Genomic DNA, 12,434 nt, shown 5'->3' on the forward strand with positions numbered 1-12,434 from the left:
ACAACTTTTAATGAGGTAATTTGACCTGCAAACTTCCCAGGTAATGTGTGTGGCACCCCCCCCCCCAAAATAGCTTTGGCAGTGGTCAAGTTTAACTTTGGGTTTCATTGCAGTGAAATGTGTAAGTTGACCTTACCAAACTTCCTGAGAAAAGGCCAAGCAAAGTTTAGGGTCTTTATATTCTCACCCCCTGCTTTATTACACACTTGAAAAGCTCGTTTCATCCAATAGACTATCACCTGCCAGTGTTTGCCCTTCAATGTCCTGGACACTGTGTTAGACCCTGAAGATACCCAAATGAATCCTACTACTCTCACTTTGAGCAAAAGAGAGAGAGAGAGAGAGAGATGCGAAAACTTATCTACCAATAGCAACACCCAATTACTAGGGTTGTGTTGATCCCAAAGGAATGGGAAGGAAAGTGACACTGGACATTCATAAATAGATGTGGAATTATTTGTTAAATTTTTGGTGGATTGAAGATAACCCTCACTGACAGAGATCCATGACACCAACTCACTTCTGTACCATGTTAAGTACTTTTTAAGCTAGTAGATGACTTTTTTCTTTGCATTTTTCTGTATTTTCTTAATTTTCTATAATAAATACGTAGTCAAATTCTTATACTTAGAAAACAATAAATTTAAGTAATTGCACATATTTTACATAAATAAATAAAGTCACTGCCGCAAAAATTAAGGGATATCTATATATACTTTCCCATGTGCTCCTGAGAAAAAAATTAAGTCGACATTACCACTTCCTCTCAACTTGTATTCATTTTATTTTACTTCCTTCAGTCCTTAACACATGCTCCAAAGCTTTTTTAAAAAGGAAAAAAAAAGAGGTTATCATTGTTAAGGAACAACTATTTGAAATGTGCCCAGCAGACATAGCCCACCAAATTCTAAGAGGAGAAACTTAACCTCAGGTTACCTTGAAGGTAAAACCAGAGTTGCCGCCACTTTACGTTGAAAATGCAGGAGTTTGTAACTGTATATAAACGGACTTCCTAGTGGAAAAAAAGAGTTTCCCCTTCTCAATTCCTTCACCATCCTATGAACTGTTGTATCATGTTTCTTTCCACCTTGCTGCCTACAAATCACTCCACAGGAACCAAGTGTCACGTAATGAAGCAGAAAGAGTTACTGGAAGAGGACTTACCTCTTTCAAGGGCACCAGTTTCATTGTTGTTTGATAGGAAGGAGTGAGAGTGGCGGGGTAGTTATAGTCGACAACATCGTTTTTATAATCAGCCTTGTAGGCAATCTGAAACACAAAGAAAAGAATAAGGAAAGAGAAATCTCTCCCCACTTTCTTTTGACCTTGCTTGAATGTCATCGGAAATATTTTTAAAATATCCAGAAACAAAATTAATTCAGTTTTATCACCTCCAAGGAAAATTAAATTATATTCATACTTTTGCCTTTAATTTGAATTCTTAATGAATCCAAAATTAGTTAACTTTCATCTGTAGCACATTTATTTTATCTTTCTTATTAATTATGGAACTTCTTGTCACTTTTGTTAAAAAGGAAGTGTTTGTGCATGGGTATACAATGAAAGAGCTTCTTAACTAACCCCAAGAAAATACATGAAAAATCAAACATCTTCGGAGTATTTAAATTTGTTTTAAAGGTCAAATTTGACATTATCATGCAGAGAAAACCTGACATTGTATGTTTTAATAATAAAATCAGTTTCCTTTAAAGGTCCTTCAGCTCCAAGATTTACAACCTGGCATTTGTCAACCTGTAAACTGATGGACAAAGCCAAAGAGAGATTAATAGATTCCATGCTACGGAGGAAGGCAGGGACATGATCTATTTTGTTATCCCACTAAGTTCAATGAATGCAGTGATTGAATAAATGAATAAATGAACAAACCAGCTAACCAACCAACAACTCCAAATGAATCACAAAAGCTTCGGAAACCTGGGGAATTTCAGGTAAGAATCATGCTCATTCATTTCTCTTTACCTCTCAGAAACTGAAAATTTTTACCACATTAGATCAATTATAATAGATCTAAGTACTCTTCAAACCAGGGACAGCTTAAGATAAATAAACTGAAGCCTTTGAAAATTTTCAGGGATTTTACCTATCTTTGGTTGTACTGGTTAACATTTGAACATTCTTATGTGTCAGTTTTTTATGCAATGGAACACAGCTTTTTAAAAAAAAAAAAAAAAAAAAAAAGATTGAAAAAGAATTGGCTGAATTCCTCATGTCCCAGCCCCTCCATCCCTACAGGCCTTAGCAAGAAAGGACTCACGTTGCTTGCCAGACTGCCAACTTTCATAGCATGGAGAGTGCGTCTGTCCATACCAACTCCTTCATAGTGGCCTTTCATGTGGTTCTGGTAGTCTTCTTTATATTTATTCTATGTGGAAACACAAATTTTTCAAAAAAAGTATTCTTTTCTCAACTAGTTGAAGGTAAACTACTTATCTTAATGCATTTAATCCAAAATATAAATGATTAAATATAACCTAAACAGTCAGCATAGCATTGAATACAAAATAAGACATTTTCTTAAAAACTAACTTAAATTTCAAGCAAGCGTAAGAAGTTGGAGGAAGAAATTGCAGACAAAGAAACGTGGGATCTGATGAGCCTAGACAGTGCCAAACAGACTTGATTTTTTGTTCCTTTTTATGTTTTCAGTTTTAAACTTACATTTTTCCAACGTGAAAACTTTCCCCAAGAGTGTGGAGCTCTCTAACGGACATGCACTGATTGTACAGGCACTGCGTGCAAAGCCCCATGCTGGGACTGGTACAAATCACCGCATGCTATTATCTTCATTTCTAAATATATGAGCAATCAAACCTAAACTTTGCCAAATTCTGGGATGTAAAAATTGGTCAATACTGCAACCACGTGAAAAAAGTCAGGTCACATTCCAAATGCTGCTCATCAAATAAAGAGAAGACCAAGACAGGATGATGAGAAGGCCTAAGTAGGAAATTTGGGGTAGCTTCTAATGAAGCTATGTTAAGATCCCCTACCCTGGGATGCCATTGAGTTTCCAGGCGTTGTGAGTTTTCAAACAGAATACTATTTATTAGTATACATCAGATGTGATCCTACTTATCTCAGTTAATCTTCATAAGCACTCCATGAGGAGGAAGGAATTATTATCATCCCCATTATACAGATGGGCAGAGTGGCTCAGAGGCCTTAAACAACTGCCCCCAAGTCTGCCACTTGGCTAACCATGGAAACAGATAAAGTTGACTCCAAAACCAGTGCTCTTAACCACTACATTTATGCAAAATAAATTCCTCACCAAGCCTTACAAAGTCCCTTGTGATTTTAAATTTTACTATTATGTGCAGCTAAACAGAAATAAAATTGTAGGATCTAGTATAGGTCCTTGATGTTCTCAAGAATACATCTTCAGACCTTCTCTGAGAATTTCCAAATTTGCATATGCCACTCTAGCATATCTGCTCATCTGTAAAATAGGGAAATAATGTCTGGCTTCCCAGGTGACTAAAATGGTTAAATGAGATTGTGTCTTAACTCCGAAGCACGCAGTCATATTGAGAGGGGACGTCACATGCTCAGCCAGGCTCTCTTGCCAGCATTCCTCAGTAGGAGCCAGACACTGTGCTGCACACAAGGGATGCAAGAGGATGCAGAGGACAGGTCCTTCCCTGAGGACTCAAGGTCAAGTTGGGGTGGGTCGGGGAGAACCAGGTTATGTGACAGAACTTAACACTACGGGGACCAATCCTGGCAGGCAATCTTAACCAAAACTCATAGGGTCTGTGCCTAAAAGGCCATGCTTCTCCAAGACACATAGATGCATTCACATAGATTATCTCTTAGGAGACATGGAAATCAAGCTCACAAAAAGTGCCCAAACACTTAGCATTAACAACTCACATCGCTGGTAAATTTTGAGATCTTGCTCACGTTCCTGAATTGAGGTGTTTCACAGTAGTTGATACTGTGACCTTTACTACTTTCCAGATCCTTCTTATACTCCACCTTGGAAATCAAAACACCAGATGTACAATAGAACCAAACCCAAAGTCATTCTTGAACGTCTCCAGGACTCGACTAGGATATTTTTAGAAAACTTTCAACCCAAGATTTTAAAATACCGGGCATAGGATACTATAAGTTTGTGTTTTCGTTTGTTAAAACAAATCATAAATAAGTAAAAAATCAGTTTCGTTCTGAAAATTAAACATATCTAGTCCTCTTCAAGAACAAATGTTGTAAGATTTAATACAGCTCAAAAAATGGCAAAACTGGTTTTAGAAATCATGCTGCTATTTTTGGGCGGGGGGACTGTCTCAGGGGGATTACGAGGAGGTGTTCAGACTTCTGGTCACGTACCGTTTCTTGATCTGAGTGATAGTGACATAGATGTGTCCACTTTTGGAAATCCTTCCCTCTGTGACATATGGTATGTGCACATCTTTGTATGTATACCTCAATAAAATTCAATAAAAAAGCTACTTTATAAAGAAATATAATAAATGAGACCACTCAGATACAGAGTGTCTTCTAATTTAAAATTGGTTGGCTAGTTGAGCTCTCCTGGGTGCCTGGATGTAAGATGTGAGGTTTATAGTTATTAAATAGACTCCAGGTGGTCTCAGGGAATTGCAGAAGCCAGCTAAGACCAATTACCATTAATTGAGGTATCGCTGGTTTGTCTTACTGGCTAAACATAAGGGTAAAAAGATATTGAAGGTTCACTTGTGACCTCTTAACAAAGGAAATGCAACTTAATTTGTTACCTTATGACACTATATGGTGGGATATGCCTTTTAAAGTACGTAAGATGCATTACAATGCTCACAATATGATATAAAGTTTAAAAAAGTATACAAAACTATATATACAGCTGAATTCTAATTCTATAAATGTATGTTTTTCAATTCATCTATTGTGTTACAGTATATTCACATAGAAAAAAGCCAAAATATTAACAGTGTTATTCCTGGGTGGTAGAACTGTACTACCAGTGGTCTGGTTCCAGTTCTGTCCCTAAAAGTCTCTACAAAACAGAACAAGATATTTTACTTTTCCAGGCCTATAACAAAGTGATGGCCTAAAAACGGCAAAGGTTCCATCTAGATCTAATATTTGGTGAGTGAGAGCAAAGGGTGGCAAACTTTCTCTATAAATGACCAGATAGTAAATATTTTAGGCTTTTGAGTCACATGTTAACTACTCAACTGTGCCCTTGTACTTCCAAAGCAGGCATGGACAATATGTAAACAAATGTGATATAGCTATGTTCCAATAAAACTTTATTTAAAAAACAGACTGTGGGCCACATTTGGCCCTCAAGTTGTGATTTGCTGGCCTCTTGTCTAGAGCATCAGAATTATATGGAACATGTGTTTAAAATGCGTATTTTAAGGCCTCAGCACTCATCAACTTCTTCAGAGTATCTGAGGGTCCTGATGACTCTCAGGAATTGTCACCCTGGGGACTCTGAGCCATCCAAAGTTAGAGGACCATGGGTTACCATTCTGGATAAAGGACTGGCTTTTAGAGGTTAGAAGAGAAAAATAGTTTTGGCCATTTGCATATCTGTTTCTGAGTTGCAGAGAACTTGTTATGTGAGTACTTTTCATAGTCATAACTGTTCTTGTTGCCAGGGGTTGCCAGCTCAAGTACAGAGCCCAGATAAGAAATGCAAATGAGAAAAGATGCCGGGAAGAGACACTAAGGCTTGAGAAGGGTATGTGGGACCGGAGGGGACATTTCCTTGCCAAACAGTCCTCACAATTAAAATGTCTTAAACGCTGGGTAAGCCAAACAACACACACGCCTCTGGCTGCCAGTTCAGCCTGCGAGGTAAGGGGAATTCACACGTACACAGCTTCTCAGAACTCTGACTACAATAATGAGAGGACGAGAGCTTCCATGGTGAAATACTCTTTCTGATCTTTGATTTCTACTCGGATAACAATATATTATTTTAAAAGTTGGATCATCCAGTATTCTTTCTGCCAGCTAGAAATCTGTCACCTGGCATTTCATATCTACAGCCCTGTAAGGATTTGGGAAGAAACTTTTAAACCACCAGAGAAAGATTTAATTGGTTTGATTCTAGGCTCTCCTGTAAATTGCATTTTTGTTTTTTGGAAACTGGTGACTTATAGGCAGTAGATGTGGTGTCACAGTCTTAACTGAAGCTTTTTATTATAGGGTCACCCCATTCACCTGCTGTAGGAGATAAAGGAGGGGGCAGTGTGACTGTTCCCCAAATACGTACCTCACTCACAAGCTTGTTTACACTCTGAGCCCGTTTGAGGACCAAGTTGTCTTGGGCTGGAAGAGAGTGGTAATGTGCCGCGCCTTTCATCCTATTGAAGTCCTGCCTGTATTTTATCTGAAAGAAACACACAAAGTCTGGACTTGTTGTTTCCATGCTCTGTGAAAGAAATCACTCCAAAGTTACCCCAGATTTAATGTCAACACTTAATTGTCTGAAAGAAAAAAGTTCATGTGGGCTTTTTCCTCCAATTAATCTACAAACTACTCAGGTTTCTTTTTTTAATTTTACTGGCCCTTTTCAGACTTTTACATTTTACACTCTAAGACTCTAAAACAGTCTTAAAATGATCATAGCAAAAGTTGTAATTCCAAACCCATTCTGCCCTTGGTTTCAGTATCTTCTACCAGCTAGCCTGCTAAGGAGGGGCAGAGTAATGTGTTTTGATTTCCTTCCTCAAGGCAAAGGTGGTTATGTGCTAGGAAAGTGGGTAATAGCCAAACAGTTATTCGGTAACAGAAAGGAAAGAGAGGAAAAGAAAGGGAAAGGAAAGAGAAAGGAAGGAAAACGGCAAAAGGAGTGAAATGAATGCTAGGTTCTGATTAGAGACCAAGATCAAGTTGGCACATTAAGATCTGCAGTGAGCATGTCACTCTACCAAGTTTAATTATAGCCTATCTTTCAAGGACTGCCAGCTGGCTAGCATTCTGCAAATAAAAATCATTTCATCACTAGCTTACACCCAGTTTGATCATCATGAGCCTTGTTTTAATCCACTTGTCCCCTAAAACGCTCCATCTCTACATGGGCCCCTTGGCGAAGATGCTCCTAGTCCCAGTTTATCCGTCTCGACCGGCACCTGTACTTGCTTCCAATGGCCTCAAGTGAGCCATGCTGTTTGTCCACATCCATCTCCTTGGAAGCAGGGAAATGTGACCAAAGCAGACATCAGAAATTTGGATGGGAATTGAGGGCTGGGCTAACATTCCACTGCGGCTCAGCTCTCATGAATGTATCTGTGCGGGTCTCAGTAAGCACAGCCTTCGAAGTCTCCCTTCTCCTCTGCCCCATGACTCTGCGGGTCATGTCTATGCCGTGGTACTTACATCACTAGCGAGTTCGTTGGCCTTCTTGGCATTCTGATAAGCTGGGGTGATCATGGCCGGGAAGCTGCCCTTTCCCCGGTGTTGGTGTTCCTCATACTCCTCCGAGTAACCCTGCTGGGTCAGTTGAAAACTTTAATCAGTAAAGCTCCCCTCCCCGAATGGGTGGGGATTAGCCATGAGCACTCATAGAGCCTGCTCCCCCAGAGGTCCATCCACACTGGACATTCCGGTGATGCCCACGTGGTGGTCAGGATGGCAGACCCTGCAGTCAGCACTAAAAGGTAACTGTCCTCATGATCATCGTCATTACTTCCACTGGATAAATCAAGATACCTATCACTCTCCCAGGCCTGTGCGTTTTGGGATATTCATTTCCGAGCTGACACCAGGGAAGCCCTTCGTCTTCCCGTGGTCTCCAGCATTCCCTTGCCCAGGCCCCGTGGCAGATCTATGCAAATGCTGTCTCCCTGATGACATGTGTCATGTAACCAGAAAAGGAGCAGTATAAAATTTTTTTAATTTGGGAGGATAAACTTCAAATTGGTATAAGATTATCTGAAGTGGGACAAAATGTGTGTTGCAGACTAAAGATTATAATCTTAGTCCTATATATTTTTTCCTCTTCCCCATACCACCAACCCACTCCCATAAAGGAAAACCTTCTCTTTCATGAACCTATTATCACATGACTGGAGTAACCCTTCCTGGGCCAACACATGTACTTCAAGACCCCACTTAAATGTGATCTTCTCCCTGTGGAAGTCCCCAAGATCTCCCTCACCCCAGGACTGACCCCAGGCAGAATCAGCTGCTTCCTCATTTGCATCCTCACTGCATTTTTCCCACAAATCTTTGCCACAAATCTGTGTCTCTTGGGCTCATGACTCCATCTCCTCATGGTCTCCTCCAAGGCAGGGCCTGCCTGTCTCCAGCACCAGTGCTGGACTCCAGCACACATTTGGGTCAGATTAGAACACCCAGCCTTCCTTTGATCCAGTAATGAAAACTGTTTAGTCTGGGTGCTCCTCCTTGCTTGGATGCCAGAATGTTCTGCTCTCAAATTCTTTGGTAATCTACTCTGGTCTATAGTTTTATATTCATAGCTTTATTTTAAACCCCCCACTATATCTATATGTATGCATGTATGTTATATGCATAAATATTTTTGTAAGACACCTAGTCCTATTGATTACATGGTATAGTGTTTTTAATGAGTCTAGTTACTCATTAAAAAGAAGAATGAATTGCTTGGCATTTAAGGCACTGGGATATTTATAGTTTATCTGCCTGCCTGCTTCTCTCTCACTCCTCCTCCTCACGCCCTGGCGAGTCACACTAAATCACACAGTGAAATGCCACACTAGACTGTGTGCTCTCAACAGCTGCTAACAGGGCTACCAAACAACACCCACTTCGATTCTTGTATTTGCTATTATCAGGACTGAAAACTTCAACCCAAATGCCCTGATTATCAAGAACCAACTATGATACCATGACGTTACATTTCATCTGTGTGCACAGACATGTCTAGGTGCACATGTGAAATGATATGTGCATATTATGACTCATGGCAGATCGGACTATCCAAATACAGAACAAACTATTTTTTGCTAAATGTATAAGCCAGATATTTTTTTTTTACTAAAACTGATTTTAAAAATTTGTCCTGAGCCTTCTAAACAACATATTTAAAATACGAAACCAATAAAAACATATTTTCATTGAGTTTAAAGCACTCCGAAACTACTTAATTAACTTAAGAGAATCTGATAAAATGGGTTTTTTCATTCAAAACCAAGCATTTTTGCTCAGGCAGACATTTGCAAGGAGGTTACAACCCACCTTTACACACAGCCTAAGACTCAGATGAATATTTGCCCGGGTATGGCAACCTGTTTTTCTAAAGAAGAGAAATAAATTCTACGTGGTTGCTTTTATAAGTCACGTGTGTTGTAGACAATCTACTCACCGCCAAATAATTCAAACAACTGTCCCATAAAGAAAAAAATCACTTAAACTCAGCGAATGTACTCTTCCAGTGTATACACTTGCTCTTCCAATATTCTTTACTTTCAACTGTGAAAAACTAATGCTTGCTTTTTCCCCTATAATATGCAGCTTGTACTAGAAAATAATAAAGATGTGCAAATAAAAATTAGCTTATATACGTAATCTCAACCTTTTCACTCCCTGTCAAGATAGAGTTCACTGGGAAAGGGGTTTGCATTCCCTGGCATACTGCTTTATCTAGCAACCTACATAAGAAATGCACTTTCTAAGAAAATGAGTCTTGATACTCAGTGAAATGCTCAACACTTTTGAAGACGTGCATTTTGACCCCTCCCATGCTTATGCATGGCCAATTCAACACAGCCAGTCTTAGTCCTTGAGAGGGCTCTTCAATGAATAGATGAGAATGCTTTATACTTCGCCAAGCCACCACATTGGTATAGGTCCTTCATTTAAAAAACAAAAAAGTGCTTCAATCTGTCTTCCTAAATGGGTGCAGTTGAGCCCGGTATTATTGTTTGTCCACTACTTTCTAGCTTAGAAAATCCACTTTTCATAAATAAGGCAAAGACAAACTACAGCCCCACTTCTGATTGAACGGTCATAGCTGTGTCACAGCCTGGAGGGGGTCCAACTGAGAACTGACCATGGAAAAGGGCAGTCTCCGTCTCCCAGGAAGGCATTTTACCACACACCTGGCCGTACTGGTCTACACAGTCCCTTGTCAACATGCCCTCAGCTCCTATGGCTGGACCAGCCATTCCCTTCATCTCGTTTTGATATTGTTGATGGTACCTCACCTGTTTGAAGAGAAAGGACAAAACCCAGTGAGTTTAGCCTCCCGTGCACAGGGGCCAGAGTAGTAAAAGTGAATGTCTTGTGGAATGTTCTTTTTCTGCTTAGGTCTAGGGAGAGTGTCTTAGCCATAAAAGTGCCAGATCACTGTCATGGTAAAAAATGATCGAAAACTATGAAGGAAAGCTACTTCCTGGCTCCAGGGTCAATGCAAAAGTAGACAGGAAGTTGGACTCCCCAGGCCCAGGTTAATGTCCCTCTCCCTCCCTAACATGACAACACTGCTAGGGACACTTACATCACTCGCCAGCTCATTGGCTCTTTTGGCTATCTGATAAGCAGGTGTGATCATAGCAGGAAAACTTCCTTTCCCTCTCTGTTGTTCACAGTCCTCTGTGTATCTCACCTGGAAAATGAAAAAAAAGAGTGAATCACATTCCTAAATCCTACTATCTACTAGGTAATTTTTGTGAGATGCCCTGCTAAGGGCTCCCATGACATCCTATGGATCCCCTGAAGCAAGACATTTAAATTCTCCAAGTTAATCAAATGATAGGACAGCTCGTGTGGCATGTAATTGGCTGATAACTTGATGGACCATGTGCATCTTATATACCTTTGTATTCCCAATACCCAGAACAGGGCCTGACACATGGAGACACTCAATATGGAACTCAACACAAACTTGTTAAGCGCCTGGTGTGGGCCAGGTGGTGGGCCTGGGCAGAGGCATAAATCTCCTCCTGTCCTCGAAGATCTACCAGTCAAGGTTGGGAAACAAGAGAAGCTTTTTGACCCCAGAGCTAGGCCAAGGCAAGTGGAAACCACTTACTAAGGTGAAGCTGGATTTGCGCTTCAACCTTCCATTCACAACGCTAAGCTCTTGTTCTTACTATGCTATGGAACATTTGGACTACGAAAAGGCAAATGTTAAAAATTTTTTAGAAATTATGTTCTCTAATTTGTGGTGGCAAGAGAGATTTCTTTCAGATTAATCAGATACAGCCCGTTTGGTACTAATCTGATCTAAAGTTTTCTCTCTAAAGAAGAGTTTCACAAGGTCTGTGCTGGCTCACTTACTGGACCTTAGAAAGTTCTTCCTGGCAGCGACGCAGGACTAGGATGCCTCCTACATGATCCCTACCCCCACCTGCAGGTAAGGAAAGAATGAGGGATCTTGAATGAAAACCACTGACTCATTTCTTACATCACTTTGAAGCTGTCCCCCTGCCTTGGCCCGGAGCAGTTCAGGGGTGTCTGCCACCGTGGTGAACCTGGAGATGCGCTCATCGTGCCCTCTCTTGTACTCCACCTGAGGGGGAGACAGAACAGAGTCAAGGGCGCACCCACTTCTACATGTCCTTCCTGGCGGCTTTCCGGAAGCTGCAGCATCAGGCTGCGCTCAACACAACCCTTGCCAAGTACTCTATGGCTTGCTTCATGGGCTCCTCCTCAAAAAACATCTATGCTAATGTGCCAGGTCCAAGAGACTGCCAGGCACTGCCACACTTGAACAAATATTAACTCCCTTAATCTCCATAACAGTCACATTTGGCAGGACTAATGTTTTTCCCACTTTACCAATGAGAAGCCAAGAAAGAGAGAAGTTAAGGAATGTGCCCGTGGTCACACAGCTACTAAGTGATACAGCCAGGATTCAAATCTCAGCATTCTCACTCCAAAATCTGAGCTTTTAACCAACAAGCTATGCTACTCTACAGGAGGATCTGACATCTAGTTACAGATCAGTGTCCTCTGTGCTAAATCAACCTCAAGAAATCATGTGGTCCAGCATGTGGGCGAGCCACATAGTCTTCTCTCCATTTTGCAGATGTGGCCCAATCAAGGCACTGAGGATAATTGACAAGGAAAAGGTAAGAACACAGTTTTCTGCACAATACAATACTAACACTACCTACTGCCCCAAAACAATCTCTTTCTGTTTTTTTCTGGAATCACGAGGTTCATTAATAACCAAAATTAGCCTAATCGATGGTGACCAAGCATGCAGACCCTCACCTGGCTGGCCAGCTGGTTGGCTTCCTTGGCTCTTTGATATGCAGGTGTGATCATGGCTGGAAAGCTCCCTTTGCCCCTCTGTTGCTCATAGTCTTCTGTGTACTCCTGCTGGTCGGAACCAACGTCAGCGTGAGAACTAACATGATACTGACTGAGAACTAAAAACACTGCAATCAAACCAAAGAAACTGGATTCATAAGGTCATTGGGAAATATTTCAATGATCTGGAATAAATTTGAAAATGGCATTCAACT

The 12,434-nt window shown here is 40.7% G+C and overlaps 1 protein-coding gene across 4 annotated transcripts in view; it reads right to left on the reverse strand.

Moving 5' to 3' along the window:
• Positions 1 to 12,434, reverse strand: part of NRAP (nebulin related anchoring protein) — a 64,381-nt gene that overhangs the window by 43,408 nt on the left and 8,539 nt on the right. For 3 of the 4 annotated variants that reach the window (XM_069460403.1, XM_069460401.1, XM_069460404.1), the window contains exons 6-14: positions 12,181 to 12,285; positions 11,369 to 11,473; positions 10,460 to 10,567; positions 10,062 to 10,166; positions 7,357 to 7,467; positions 6,251 to 6,367; positions 3,895 to 3,999; positions 2,276 to 2,383; positions 1,165 to 1,269 (exon numbers count right to left, since the gene is read on the reverse strand). In XM_069460403.1, the coding sequence (XP_069316504.1) occupies positions 1,165 to 1,269; positions 2,276 to 2,383; positions 3,895 to 3,999; positions 6,251 to 6,367; positions 7,357 to 7,467; positions 10,062 to 10,166; positions 10,460 to 10,567; positions 11,369 to 11,473; positions 12,181 to 12,285 (969 nt within the window). The remainder of the gene's footprint in view (positions 1 to 1,164; positions 1,270 to 2,275; positions 2,384 to 3,894; positions 4,000 to 6,250; positions 6,368 to 7,356; positions 7,468 to 10,061; positions 10,167 to 10,459; positions 10,568 to 11,368; positions 11,474 to 12,180; positions 12,286 to 12,434) is intronic. The other variant, XM_069460402.1, reaches the window with a different exon arrangement.

This window comes from Eulemur rufifrons, chromosome 28, assembly GCF_041146395.1.
Source record: "Eulemur rufifrons isolate Redbay chromosome 28, OSU_ERuf_1, whole genome shotgun sequence".
In the NCBI taxonomy this organism is placed as follows: Eukaryota; Metazoa; Chordata; class Mammalia; order Primates; family Lemuridae; genus Eulemur; species Eulemur rufifrons.